This window comes from Triticum urartu, chromosome 2A (assembly GCF_056163025.1).
Source record: "Triticum urartu cultivar PI428250 chromosome 2A, HENAU_Tu73, whole genome shotgun sequence".
Lineage (NCBI taxonomy): Eukaryota > Viridiplantae > Streptophyta > Magnoliopsida > Poales > Poaceae > Triticum > Triticum urartu.
The window spans coordinates 304,117,276-304,132,967 of NC_141874.1; the positions used below are offsets into that span (position 1 = coordinate 304,117,276).

The following is a 15,692-nucleotide window of genomic DNA, read 5'->3' on the forward strand; positions in this document are numbered from 1 at the left end:
CTGCTGTGAGTTACAAATATGAGCAACGGCACCGGTATCAAATACCCAGGAGTTACTGTGAGCACTGGTAAGGTACACATCAATTACATGTATATCAAATATACCTTTGGTGTTGCCGGCCTTCTTGTCCGCTAAGTATTTGGGGCAGTTCCGCTTCCAGTGACCCTTCCCTTTGCAATAAAAGCACTCTGTTTCAGGCTTGGGTCCATTCTTTGACTTCTTCCCGACAGCTTGCTTGCCGGGCGCAGCAACTTCCTTGCCGTCCTTCTTGAAGTTCTTTTTACCCTTGCCCTTCTTGAACTTAGTGGTTTTATTCATCATCAGCACTTGATGTTCCTTCTTGACTTCTACCTCTGCTGATTTCAGCATAGTAAATACTTCAGGAATGGTCTTTACCATCCCCTGCATATTGAAGTTCATCACAAAGCTCTTGTAGCTTGGTGGAAGCGACTGGAGGATTTTGTCAATGACCGCGTCATCCGGGAGATTAACTCCCAGCTGAGTCAAGCGGTTATGTAACCCAGACATAGTGAGTATGTGCTCACCGACAGAACTATTTTCCTCCATCTTACAGCTAAAGAATTTGTCGGAGACTTCATATCTCTCGATCCGGGCATGAGCTTGAAAAACCATTTTTAGCTCTTCGAACATCTCATATGCTCCATGTCTCTCAAAACGCTTTTGGAGCCCCGGCTCTAAGCTGTAAAGCATGCCGCACTGAACGAGGGAGTAGTCATCAGTACGTGTCTGCCAAGCGTTCATAGCGTCTTGGTTCTGTGGGACGGGTGGATCACCTAGCGGTGCTTGTAGGACATAATCTTTCTTGGCAGCTATGAGGATGATCCTCAGGTTCCGGACCCAGTCCGTATAGTTGTTGCCATCGTCTTTCAGCTTGGTTTTCTCTAGGAACGCGTTGAAATTGAATACAACGTTGGCCATTTGATCTACAAGACATATTGTAAATATTTTAGACTAAGTTCATGATAATTAAGTTCATCTAATCAAATTATTAATGAACTCCCACTCAGATTAGACATCCCTCTAGTCATCTAAGTGTTACACGATCCGAGTCGACTAGGCCGTGTCCGATTAACACGTGAGACGGACTAGTCATCGCCGGTGAACATCTTCATGTTGATCGTATCTTCCATACGACTCGTGTTCGACCTTTCGGTCTCTGTGTTCCGAGGCCATGTCTGTACATGCTAGGCTCGTCAAGTTAACCCTAAGTGTTTTTGCATGTGTAAAACTGTCTTACACCCGTTGTATGTGAACGTAAAGATCTATCACACCCGATTAACACGTGGTGCTTCGAAACGACGAACTATAGCAACGGTGCACAGTTAGGGGAGAACACTTCTTGAAATTGTTGTAAGGGATCATCTTATTCACTACCGTCGTTCTAAGTAAACAAGATGCAAAACATGATAAACATCACATGCAATCAAATAATAATAGTGACATGATACGGCCAATATCACATAGCTCCTTTGATCTCCATCTTGGGGCTCCATGATCATCCTTTCACCGTCATACTCATCGACATGTAAGTTGTGATTCCTTGTACAATAGCATGAACATCTCATACATCACATATAGATCATTCATCATTCATCACAACTTCGGCCATATCATATCACAAAGCACTTGCTGCAAAAACAAGTTAGACGTCCTCTAATTGTTGTTGCAGGTTTTACGTGGCTGAAGTAGGGTTCTAACAAGAACGTTGTCTTACCTACATGAAAGCCACAACGTGATTTGTCAACTTCTATTTACCCTTCATAAGGACCCTGTTCATCGAATCTGCTCCAACTAAAGTAGGAGAAACAGACACCCGCCAGCCACCTTATGCAACTTGTGCATGTTAGTCGATGGAACCGGTCTCACGTAAGCATACGTGTAAGGTTGGTCCGGGCCGCTTCATCCCACAATACCGTTGAAGCAAGATAAGACTAGTAGCGGCAAGAAAGTTAACAACATCTACGCCCACAACAAATTGTGTTCTACTCGCGCAAGAGAACTACGCATAGACCTAGCTCATGATGCCACTGTTGGGGAACGTTGCAGAAAAAAATTCCTACGGTTTCACCAAGATCCATCTAGGAGTTCATCTAGCAACGAGTGATTAGATGCATCTACATACCTTTGTAGATCGCAAGCGGAAGCGTTCAAAGAACGGGGTTGATGTAGTCGAACACGACGTGATCCAAATCACCGATGACCAAGCGCCGAACGGACGGCACCTCCGCGTTCAACACACGTACGGAACGGATGACGTCTCCTCCTTTCTTGATCCAGCAAGGGGGAAGGAGAGGTTGATGAAGATCCAGCATCACGACGGCATGGTGGTGGATGCAGGGCGTCACAGTAGCAGGGCTTCGCCGTGTACTACGAGGGAGAGATGTAACAGGGGAGAGGGAAGCACCAAAGGCTGAGATATGAAGTCCTCCCTCTCCTCAACTATATATAGGAGGGCCAAGGGGGGGGTGCGCCAGCCTAGGAGATCCAATCTCCTAGGGCCGGCGGCCAAGGGGAGGTTTCCCTCCCCCCAAGGCACCTAAAGGTGCCTTCCACCATTGGGACTCTTCCCTTAAGTGGAACCCTAGGCGCATGGGCTTTTGGGGCTGGTGCCCTTGGCCCATCTAGGCCAAGGCGCACCCCCTACAGCCCATGTGGCCCCCCGGGACAGGTGGCCCCACCCGGTGGGCCCCCGGGACCCCTCCGGTGGTCCCAGTACAATATCGATAACCCCGAAACTTGCCCCGATGGTCGAAACAGCACTTCCTATATATATAATTCTTTACCTCCGGACCATTCCGAAACTCCTCGTGACGTCCGAGATCTCATCCGGGACTCTGAACAACATTCGGGTTACTGCATATACATATCTTCACAACCCTAGCGTCACCGAACCTTAAGTGTGTAGACCCTACGGGTTCGGGAGACATGCAGACATGACCGGGACGACTCTCCGGTCAATAACCAACAGCGGGATCTGGATACCCATGTTGGCTCCCACATGCTCCACGATGATCTCATTGGATGAACCACGATGTCGAGGATTAAACAACCCCGTATACAATTCCCTTTGTCAATCGGTATGTTACTTGCCCGAGACTCGATCATCGGTATACCAATACCTTGTTCAGTCTCGTTACCGGCAAGTCACTTTACTCGTACCGTAATGCATGATCCCATGACCAACCACTTGGTCACCTTGAGCTCATAATGATGATGCATTACCGAGTGGGCCCAGTGATACCTCTCCATTATATGGAGTGACAAATCCCAGTCTCGATCCGTGTCAACCCAACAGATACTTTCGGAAATACCTGTAGTGCACCTTTATAGTCACCCAGTTACGTTGTGACGTTTGATACACCCAAAGCACTCTTACGGTATCCGGGAGTTACACGATCTCATGGTCAAAGGAAAAGATACTTGACATTGGAAAAGCTCTAGCAAACGAACTACACGATCTTGTGCTATGCTTAGGATTAGGTCTTGTCCATCACATCATTCTCCTAATGATGTGATCCCGTTATCAATGACATCCAATGTCCATAGCCAGGAAACCATGACTATCTGTTGATCAACGAGCTAGTCAACTAGAGGCTTACTAGGGACATATTATGGTCTATGTATTCACATGTGTATTACGATTTCCGGATAATACAGTTATAGCATGAATAAAGACAATTATCATGAACAAAGAAATATAATAATAATACTTTTATTATTGCCTCTAGGGCATATTTCCAACAATTATTATGCATATGTAGCCGGTAGTGTCGGATAGATATACGAGAACTTGTTGTTCGACCAATCTCTCAGAGAAGGAGAGGTGGTCGATATCACTTCTCTCTGTATGCATATATGTTCATGATGATCTTCTGTTTCCTTCGTTTTCTTACTAGCTAGCTAGCGTGTCTAGTCCTCTCTATACGTATATAGTACGTAGCGTCGACCAAGCACGGACATAAGAGAGGACACTTCTCTCTATTAATTAGCTAGCTAACACAATATATGAAACACCTAAATTAACCTCCCAAAACTCCCAACCCCCCTTCAAAAAAAAACAAAAACCTCAGCCCCTGAAATGCTGACACGTGGATGCCTATTGGTCCCTGTTGGTGCCACCAACCGGGACCAAAGGCCCTCCTGCCTGGGCTCGGCGCACCGGCCACGTGGAGGCCCATCTATCTCGGTTCCTATTTGAACTGGGACTAAAGGGCCAGGGCATTAGTAACTACCCTTTAGTCCCGGTTCAAAAACCGGGACAAAAGGCCCTTACCAACCGGGATAGAAGATCCTTTTTCTACTAGTGTAAAAGTTTCCCTTTTTGAGATAAAAGGTGTCACACAAAATGAGCATGATCATTTAATGATTTTCCCTCAACTAAGCTAGCTGGGCTTTCATCACAAGCACAAATGGATGGAAGATGATCCAAGTAGAAAGCTTCAGCAGTATGATAGATTTCGGGTGGTCTTCAACCATTGGTTTAGCAAGTACAACTATTTTTGGGGTATTTTTTGTTTCCTACCCATAACTAAAGATAGAAAAGAAGAGCACAAAATAAAATCTACTTAGTGCTAAACGAAACAAGCACACAAGATAATATTCACCCCACGCTATTGCTCCCCGGCAACGGCGCTAGAAAAAGGTCTTGATAACCTACAAGTATAGGGGATCAATTGTAGCTTTTTTATTAAATAAGAGTGTGGAACCCAATGAGGAGCTAAAGGTAGGAGTTATCTTCCATTCAAGTTTAATCGACCACCGAGACCACTCTATGTTGGGGAACGTTGCATGGAAAACAAAAAAAGTTCTACGCACACGCTATGATCTATCCATGGAAATGCATAGCAATGAGGGGGAGTGTGTCTACGTACCCTCATAGACCGAAAGCGGAAGTGTTTGGCAATGCGGTTGATGTAGTCTAACTTCGTCTAGCTCTGACCGATCAAGTACCGAACCTACGGCACCTTCGAGTTCTGCACATGTTCAGCCCGGTGATGTCCCTCGTCTTCTTGATCCAACAAGACGTCGAGGAAGTAGATGAGTTCCGATAGCATGACGGTGTGGTGACGGTGATGGTGTAGTGATTCTCGCAGGTCTTCCCCTAAGCACCAAGAAAATATGACCAAGGGTGTAAACTCTAGAGTGGGGCACCGCACATGGCTAACAATTGATGTTGTGTGTTCTAGGCACCCCCTCCCCACATATATAAAGGTGGGAGGGGAGGAGGGGCAGCCAGGGGGAACCCCAAGTAGGATCTGAATGCTACGTGGGGTTTCCCCAAGTGGCGCCCCCTTTCCATTTTCCATCGAAGAAGAAAGGAAGGGGGAAGAAGAGAAGGAAGGGGGGGACCCCCTCTTCTCCTTCTCCTATTCGGCCACCTGCCATAGGGGGGTGCGCCACATATGGCCCATATATTCCCCCCGGGGGTTCCGATAACCCCCCGGTACTCCAATAAATACCCGAAACATTCCCGAACACTTCCGGTGTTCGAATACGATTGTCCTATATATCAATCTTTATCTCTCGCCATTTCGAGACTCCTTATCATATCCGTGATCTCATCTAGCACTTGGAAAAACATTCGGTCACGAAATCACATAACTCATATTATTCAATATCATCATCGAACGTTAAGCGTGCGGACCCTACGGGTTCGAGAACTATGTAGACATGACCGAGACACCTCTCCAGTCAATAACCAATAGTGAACCTGGATGCTCATATTGGCTCCTACATATTCAACGAAGATCCTTATCTGTCGAACCGTTAAGACAACATACGTTATTCCCTTTGTCCATCGGTATGTTACTTGCCCGAGATTCGATCGTGATATCTTCAGACCTAGTTCTATCTCATTACTAGAAAGTCTCTTTAGTCGTTCCGTAATACATCACCTCGTGACCAACTCCTTAGTCGTTTGCTTGCAAGCTTTATGATGTGTATGACCGAGAGGGCCTAGATATACCTGACCGATACTCGGAGTGACAAATCCTAATCTCGATCTATGCCAACCCAACAAACACCTTCGGAGATACCTGTAGAGCATCTTTATGATCACCTAGTTACGTTGTGATGTTTGATAGCACACAAGTCATTCCTCCGGTATCAGGGAGTTGCATACTCTCATAGTCAAAGGAATATGTATTTGACATGAAGAAATCAATAGCAATAAAACTGAACGATCAGTATGCTAAGCTAACGGATTGGTCTTGTCCATCACATCATTCTCCTAATGATGTGATCCCGTTATCAAATGACAACTCATGTCCATGGTTAGGAAACCTTAACCATCTTTGATCAACGAGCTAGTCAAGTAGAGGCTCACTAGGAACAGAATGTTTGTCTATGTATTCACAAATGTATTTGGGTTTTCGATTAATACAATTCTAGCATGAATAATAAACATTTATCATGAATAAGGAAATATAAACTAACAACTTTATTATTGCCTCTAGGGAATATTTCCTTCAGTCTCCCGCTTGCACTAGAGTCAATGATCTAGACTACATTGTAATGATTCTAACACCCATGGAGTCTTGGTGCTGGTCATGTTTTGCTCGTGGAAGAGGCTTAGTCAGTGGGTCTGCTATACTCATATCCGTATGTATTTTGCAAATCTCTATGTCTCCCTCCTTGACTAGATCACGAATGGAGTTGAAGCGTCTCTTGATGTGTTTGGTTCTTTTGTGAAATCTGGATTCCTTCGCTAAGGCAATTCCTCCAGTATTGTCACAAAAGATTTTCATTAGACCCGATGCACTAGGTATTACACCTAGATCAGACATCAACTCCTTCATCCAGACTCCTTCATTTGCTGCTTCTGAAGCAGCTATGTACTCCGCTTCACACGTAGATCCTGCCATGATGCTCATCTTGGAACTGCACCAACTGACAGCTCCACCATTCAGAATAAATATGTATCCGGTTTGTGACTTAGAGTCATCTTGATCAGTGTCAAAACTAGCATCGACATAACCATTTATGATGCACTGTTTGTCACCTTCATAAATGAGAAACATGTCCTTGGTCCTTTTCAGGTACTTTAGGATGTTCTTGACCGTTGTCCAGTGATCCACTCCTGGATTACTTTGGTACCTCCCTACTAGACTTATGGAAAGTCACACATCAGGTCTGGTACACAACATAGCATACATGATAGATCCTATGGCCGAGGTGCAGGGAATGAATTTGATTTTCTCTCTATCTTCTGCAATGGTTGGGCCTTGTGTGTGACTCAATTTCACACCCTGTAACACATGCGAGAACCCTTTCTTTGACTGGTCCATTTTGAACCTTTTCAAAACTTTGTCAGGGTATGTGCTTTGTGAAAGTCCTATTAAGCGTCTTGATCTCTCTATGGATCTTGTTGCCCAATATATAAGCAACTTCACTAAGGTCTTTCGTTGAAAAACTTTTATTCAAGTATCCTTTTATGCTATCCAGAAATTCTACACCATTTCCAATCGACAATATGTCATCCACATATAATATTATAAATGCTACAGAGCTCCCACTCACTTTCTAGTAAATACAGGCTTCTTCAAAAGTTTGTACAAAACCATATCCTTTGATCACCTCATCAAAGCGTATATTCCAACTCCTTGATGCTTGCACCAATCCATAGATGGATCGCTGGAGCTTGCATACTTTGTTAGCACCTTTAGGATTGAGAAAACCTTTTGGCTGCATCATATACAACTCTTCTTTAAGAAATCCATTAAGGAATGTAGTTTTGATGTCCATTTGCAGATTTCATAATCATAAAATGTGCCAATTGCTAACATAATTCGGATAGACTTAAGCATCACTATGGGTGAGAAAGTCTCATCATAGTCAACTCCATGAACTTGTCGAAAACCTTTTGCGACAAGTCGAGCTTTGTAGACAGTAACATTACCATCAATGTCAGTCTTCTTCTTGAAGATCCATTTATTCTCTATGGCTCGCCATCATCAGGCAAGTCCACCAAAGTCCACACTTTGTTCTCATACATGGATCGTATCTCAGATTTCATGGCTTCAAGCCATTTATCAGAATCTGGGATCATCATAGCTTCTTCGTAGTTCATAGGTTTGTCATGGTCTAGTAACATGACTTCCGGAACAGGATTACAGTACCACTCTGGTGCGGAATGTGCTCTATTCGACCTACATGGTCCAGTAGTAACTTGATCTGAACTTTCATGATCATCATCATTAGCTTCCTCTATAGTTGGTGTAGGCATCACGGGAACGGATTTCTCCGATAAGCTACTTTCCAATTTGAGAGAAGGTACAGTTACCTCATCAAGTTCAACTTTCCTCCCACTCACTTCTTTCGAGAGAAACTCCTTCTCTAGAAAGTTTCCATTCTTGGCAACAAAGATCTTGCCTTCGGATCTGTGGTAGAAGGTGTACCCAATTGTTTCCTTAGGGTATCCTACAAAGATGCACTTCTCCGATTTGGGTTCAAGCTTATCAGGCTGAAGCCTTTTGACATAAGTGTTGCAACCCCAAACTTTAAGAAACGACAGCTTAGGTTTCTTGCCAAACCATAGTTCATATGGTGTCGTCTCAACGGATTTAGACGGTGCCCTATTTAATGTGAATGCGGCTATCTCTAATGCATAGCCCCAAAACGATAGTGGTAAATCGGTAAGAGACATCATAGATCGCACCATATCTAATAAAGTACTGTTACGATGTTCAGACACATCATTATGCTAAGGTGTTCCAGGTGGCGTGAGTTGTGAAACTATTCCACATGGTTTTAAATGAAGGTCAAACTCGTAACTCAAATATTCGCCTCCCCGATCAGATCGTAGAAACTTTATTTTCATGTTACGATGATTCTCCACTTCACTCTGAAATTCTTTGAACTTTTCAAATGTTTCAGAGTTGTGTTTTATTAACTAGATATACCCATATCTGCTCAAATCATCTGTGAATGTCAGAAAAAACGATACCCTCCGCGCCTCAACACTCATCGGACCGCATACATCGGTATGTATTATTTGTAATAAGTCATTGGCTTGCTCCATTGTTCCGGAGAATGGTGTTTTAGTCATCTTGCCCATGAGGCATGGTTCTCAAGTACCAAATGATTCATAATCAAGTGATTCCAAAAGCCCATCTGCATGGAGTTTCTTCAGGTGCTTTACAACAATATGACCTAAATGACAGTGCCACAAATATGTTCCACTATCATTATCAACTTTGCATCTTTTGGCATCAATATTATGAATATGTGTATATCGGATTCCGGGCTCCGCAGAACTTGGATAAATTCGAATTCTGTGGTGCGCGCGAAGAACTGAACCTCCCCAGTCTGCAAACTCCTCGATCCCACAGCCTAGCTCGATGAACTGGTAGGAAACGGGACACAACAGTTTACCCAGGTTCGGGCCACCTTGCGGTGTAAAACCCTACTCCTGCTTTGTGGTGGATTGGCCTCGAGGTGGGTGGAGGATGAATAAGTACGATGGGAGAAGAACCTCAGGAGGTGTGTTCTTGCGCTCGAGTGAGCTGGTGGCTATGTGGATGGAATGGATCCCGTTCCTCTCTACGATGGTGGCTAGGCTTTATTTATGGTGGCCTTGGTCCTCTTCCCAAATGAAGCAGGAAGGGATCCCACAACGGCCAAATTCGAAGGGAGACAACTAGTACATCTTATCTTGACAAAACGTGGCCTTCGCCTTCAAAGCCTCAGGTCATGACGCCATGGTGGGCTCGGCGATGACATCTGTCCTGCCGTCCTGGCAGTCTTGGTCTTATTGCATGGAAATGGAAACCTTTGGCTGATTCCTCGGGACTCCATGCCTGTGCTTGCCTCCTTAGAACCAAAGAGGAAACTTGCTGCACTGCGCCTGCTGGCGCCCGCCTAGCGTTGGTCGTCATGCCTTGCATCATCCGAACCTCACGAGGTGAGGGCTTGCATAGAAATCTCCTCTCCTCAGTAGCTAGCCTGAGGAGACCGCTCCTTTTGGAGGTCTTGATGTCCTCCGCCCCACGAGGCTTGGCCCCTCGCGAGGGTTTTGAGTTGTTGGTGCTGAATATGGGACGTACCAGGCCGCTGTTGGAGCCACAACATGGGCTACATGCAGGTAAGTCTGGGTACCCCCATTCCCAGAACACCGATAGTAGCCCCCGGGCCCAAGGTGCACTCGGACTTTACTTCGAGCCGAAGCCAAAGGGCAAGGGTGAAGTGTCGCCGCCTCATTCGATGCGTGGCATTTGATGGGACATGGGCATCTACATTTCCCCATGCAGCCTCGGCAACTGTTGGACTTGACAAGAGCCTGCTACATGCAGAAAAACAATCATTACTGGGGATCATGGAGGCCAGCGGTTGGCCTCCCTCCGGCTATAAATGAGGGGAGATGTAGAGCCCTCCCTGCTCAAGTCCATCTTCTCGCCACCCGATCTGCCTTACTCTTCTTTGTCTCCCTATCTTGTCGTAGCATCCATGGCGCCGACGAGGAGGTTCTCCACAGCTAAAAAGGGGAAGGCCCCCAAGGAGGGGTCGGGTTCCCCACCGCCCAAGAGAGGCCGCGGTCGCTCCCGCAAGAATGTCGCGACCCCGGCAGTGGCTCCTGGGGGCACGGGCACACCTCTTCGACGGTCGGCATCGCCTTGGGTGGCCACGGCGGCACTTCCTCTCTCGGTGGGAGCCGTCGAGGGCGGGGCAGCCCGTAGGATGAGGGGAGGCGCGCCTTGGTTGCAGGGCCTCCTCGGACGCGCTTCCACTCGGCGGATGCCTTCCCAGTGTTTGTCGTGTGGTCAGAGAGGCCCGTTGGCACCTGGCTCCCCCTCCCACGCTTCTTCGTGGGTGAGCTACCAAACGCGGGGCTTGATGGCCTCTGATTGCACGTTGACGGCAGCTGCAGCAGGGCCTCATGGGCTGGGGTCAATGTCACCGCCACGGGCAGCATGTCCTTGACCTGTGGTTGGCAGGCGTTTGCCCACGCGTGTGGTTTGAGCAGGAGGTGCACCCTCCATTTCAGGTACGACAGCCTCGTGACCTTCTATGTGAGGGTGATCGGGGAGGACGACCATCATGTAGGGTGCTACCCGAAATATCTCAGCGGCGACGATGAGCTTGCCCTTGGCGACGACCGCAACGATGACAAGGGTGAGCTTTCCCTTGGCGATAGCCATGCTACCTCCAGCGGCGGCTCCTCTTTCGGTGAGGGCACCAGTAGTGGCAGCTACGACAAACCACCACGCCACCGGGCTTGGATCGGGGAGGGCGACGAGACGTCTCGTCGCCTTGCTCCACTAAAGCGGGAGGAAGATTCGGACTGAGCTCAGGCGCCGTTGGAGCCTGGCCTCGGGAGCTGCTGCAGCTGTGCGGCCCGCTTTTGTTTAACCTTTCCCTTCTCCTCCATTTGAAAAAAGTAGAGGGCCCTGCTGGGGTGTGTAATGAACCATGACGCATGCGCCATATGCTATGCTTGTTATTTTGATATTGTGTTGTGATACCCGTGTTTCTACTAGGTGTGGTTAGGGTAACTTAGCTCGATCTAATTGTGGTAGTCTCCCATGCCACAAGGGCACACCTTTCCAGAGGTATCTTCCAAGGGCTTCCTTCCTGACGACTCAGGAGCCGTCGAGTCTCAGGAGACGCCATGCAGGTGCAGAATTTTTTAGAATTGGGAGGCCTTGTGAGGCATCTCATCCTAACTCGCACAAGCCCCCAAGCGTCGCGATGCCCGGAGGAACAAACTTGAGGGGGTGTGTATGCTCACGAGCTCGTTCGAGAGCGTCTCGCGAGGATTGAGGACGCCGAAGCTCTGGGGCGACAGGGCTTCGGTGAGGTGTGGTCGCGGGCGATGCCAGGCACACACACCTACTTAGCCCCCGCGCGTGAGATGCGCGACGAGGAGCAACAGGCAACTGCCACTCCCCCTGGGACAAGGTCGGAAAGGCAAGCAAAAAGAGAGAAAATCCTGACTTTTGCGAATAAAGACACGAAAACTCCAAATTTTATTCAAGAACCTGAAAACCAACTACAGAAAGCAAGCAAAAGAATAGCCGCGTCTGGCACATAGACTAGTCTTCTTGTCTTCCCACCAGCGAGGAGCATGGGGCCTCCACTAGGACGTGGGTGGGAGCCCCCGTGAGTCCCAGGGATGAGGTCATGAGACTTCGGGGCGTGTACAGCCCCAACTCATTATTACGTGAGAGTGTCATGAATAGACCTTCACAGGCAGGGGGACTTACTTCATGGTAGAACTTCTGGAGGTGCTGGATGTTCCAGGCGTTCTGGATGGGGATCCCGTCCTGCATCTCCAGGCGCGCAGTGCCAGGCCTAGAGACATGAGCGATCCTGAACAGGCCCTCCCACATGGGCGAGAGCTTATGCAGCCTTCCCTGGAGAGCACCCGCCTCACGACGAGATCACCTACCTCGAGCGTCCAGCAGTGGACGCGGTAGCAGTGGTACCGCAACAGTGCCTTCTGGTACCTCACTGCTCGGAGCGAGCCTTTGGCGGCAGTGTTCCTGCCCCAACACAAGGTCCATCCCACGCGAGCCATCCTGGCATGCCTCATCAAACGTGAAGACCCGCGTGGAGTGATGCTTGACCTTGTGAGGGAGAACCGCTTCAGCTTCGTCGACAAGGAAGAATGGGGTCTCACCCGTTGGCTTGGTCATGGCGGTGCGGATGGACCACAACACGGACTGGAGCTCATCGAGCCAGCCCTTGCTGCAGGCCTCCAGCTTTTTCCTGCAAAGTCCTTGCCGGGAGGCCTCTCAGAACCTCTACATTGGCGTGCTCAGCCTGGGCATTGCTCCGGGGGTGTGCCACCGAAGCGTAGCATATTTGTGTTCCAAGGTTAGCACAATATGTTTTGAAAAGGCTGTTGGTGCACTACGAGCCATTACCGGTGATGACGTGATTAGGTACCCCAAACCCGCTCACGAGGCCCTTCATGAACTTAACTACCGAGCCAGTTGGGATGGTGCGAACGGCCTCCACCTCCGCCCACTTGGTTAACATGTCGATGACGACGTAGAGGTAGCGGTAGCCCCTGGGCGCTTGAGGGGATGGGCCTAGGATGTCCAGCCCCCAGGCCGCGAACGGCCATGAGAATGGGATGGTCTGGAGGCCCTGAGCGGGCTAGTTGATCTACTTGGCATGCAATTGACAGGCTTCGCAGGATCTTACCAATTCTGCGACATTGTTGAGCGTCATGGGCCAGTAGAATCCATTGCGGAACGCCTTGCCCACGAGGGTGCGCGATGAGGAGTGATGCCTGCAGTCCCCGCTATGAATGCCGGTTAGTAGCTCACATCCCTGCTCCATGGAGATGCATCGTAAAGAAACATCGTTCGGACACCTTCGATAGAGCTCACCGTCCGCGATACAGTATGTAGTGGTCTGGCGGCCCACATGCTCCGCATCTTCCTTCGTCTCCGGCAGGGTGCTCTGGAGTAGGTACACCTTGAACTCCTCGGTCCAGCACCCCTCCCAAGGCTCAAGCGCGAGGAGGAGGCGGGCTCCCGAGGTTGGACCACAAGCTGGGGCGCCTGAGAGGGGCGCTGGGGGAGCTCCTCCTAAGGCGTTGATGGTCCCAGGGTGGGGGGAGCTGCCGATGGCCTGAAGAGCCATTCCTCAAAGACGCCAGGCTCCTGAGGTAGATGCCGTGATGCCCTCTTGGCAATGTTATCCACCTCCTTGTTCGTGCCACATGGCACATGCTGCAATTCCATGCCCAGGAATCGTTTCTCAATCTTGCGTACATCCTCGAGGTATGCCTCCATGTGCTCGTCCTTCGGCATGTACTTCTTGTTATAGAAGTTGACGAGGAGCTGCGAGTCGCCCCTGGTGGTGAGGCGCCTGACCCACAGAGCTGTGGAAGCCTTGAGTCCTGCGATCAAGCCCTCACACTCCGTAATGTTGTTGGAGACCTTCTCGCCGAGCTGAAAGAAGAGTTGCATGACGTAGTCGAGCCTGTCGTTGGTAGGTGAAATGAGCACGGTTCCAGCCCCCCTCCCTGGCATGCAAACGCGCCACCGAAGTACATGACCCAGCCATCCGGTGCCTCATCTACGGGCATGAGAGAACGGTCCTCGCACACTTCTTGCCCAGGGACGTTAGTCCATTCTGCCATGAAGTCCGCGAGGGCCGCGCCCTTGATGACCCTGGTGGTGCTGAACTCCAGCTGGAATGCTTGCAGCTCAATGTTCCATTCTGCAACCCTTCTCGCAGCATTGGGGCTCCGGAGCACCCTCTCCAAGGGATAAGCCGAGACGACCTTGATTGGATGGCCTTGGAAGTGGTGGCACAACTTCTGGGAGGCGACGAGGAGCGCGAGCAAGAGCTTTTGCGGCATGGGGTAGCACACCCGCTCATCATGCAACACTGTCATCCTCGTGGGGAAGAGGGTCCTCGGGACCTTTGTCATCCACCAGGACGGCCGTGGCCTCAGGAGCACCGTCCTTAGGAGCCTTGCTGTCAAGAGGACTGGCTAGGGTCTCAGGAGCGTTGTTGACCGGTGCGGCGGTTGAGGCCTCAGGACTGCCATCCTGAGGCTGCAGCGCCTCAACCGAGGGCGCGATTCTTGTCCATGAGCCCTCGGCCGGGCGCTCCTCCCGCACTACCACTAGCGCTGTGCTGGCGGAGTGGGGCGTGGCGACTAGGTAGAGCACCAAAGGTTCAAGGGGCATGGCTCTACCATCACCGGTGGGCTGGTGAGGTACCTCTTGAGGTCTTGGAAGGTTGCGTCAGCCTCTGGAGTCCACTCGAACGGGCCTTTCTTCTCCATCAACTTGAAGAAGGGGAGGGTATGCTCTCCCAGCTTGGAGATGAAAGACCGAAGCAAGGTTACACAGCCCGCCACCTTCTGCATCTCCTTGAGGGTTTGCGGTGGACTCATCCTCTCTATGGACTTGACCTTCTCCGGGTTGGCCTCGATCCCTCTATGTGACACCAGGAAACCAAGCAGCTTGACGTACGGAACGACAAACACACATTTCTCCAGGTTGAGTCGCAGGTCCACTTTGCGCAGGCTAGCAAACGTCTCCTCCAGGTCTTCGATAAGCGTCCTTGCCTACCGAGATTTCACCACTATGTCGTCGGCGTATGCCTCGACGTTCTTCCAGATCCTACGCCCCAAAGCGATGTGCATCAGCTGCTGGAAGGTTGCTCCCGCATTACGCAGCCCGAACGACATGCAGGTGTAGGAGTACACCCCGCATGGGGTCAAGAAGGCCGTCTTCTCAACATCTTGCACCGCCATCATGATATGGTGATAGCCAGAGAAGGCGTCCAGGAAGCATAGCACATCGCACTCTGCGGTGGAATCAATGATCTGATGGATGCATGGAAGCGAAAAGGGGTCTTGAGGAAAAGCCTTGTTGAGGTTGGTGAAATCGACGCACATGCGCTCCTTCCCGCCTTTCTTGGGGACGATAACCGGGTTTGCCAGCCACTCCGTATACCACACCTCCCGAATGACGCCAGCCTCTTGCAGCTTGTGGGTCTCGTGGATGGTGAACGCTTGCTTCTCTGTGCATTGCCGCCATGTCTTCTGTTTCACCAGGCCCGTGTTAGGGCACACCCTCAAGTGGTGCTCGATTATCCCCCTCGGGATCCCGACCAGATCCTTGGGCTCCCATGCAAACACATCCTTGTTCATGCATAGGAAATTTACCAACGCCTCTTCTTGGTGAGGCCGGCGCCTATGGTAA

General features: G+C 49.6%; 1 protein-coding gene across 1 annotated transcript; it reads right to left on the reverse strand.

Moving 5' to 3' along the window:
• Window positions 1-13,556: 13,556 nt before the first annotated feature.
• Window positions 13,557-14,335, reverse strand: LOC147984904 (uncharacterized). Its single transcript, XM_087541314.1, has 2 exons — window positions 14,068-14,335; window positions 13,557-13,996 (listed from the first exon to the last, which is right to left on the reverse strand). The coding sequence occupies exons 1-2, from the start codon at window positions 14,333-14,335 to the stop codon at window positions 13,557-13,559; spliced, it is 708 nt and encodes a 235-aa protein (XP_087397440.1).
• Between the last annotated feature and the right edge of the window lie 1,357 nt (window positions 14,336-15,692).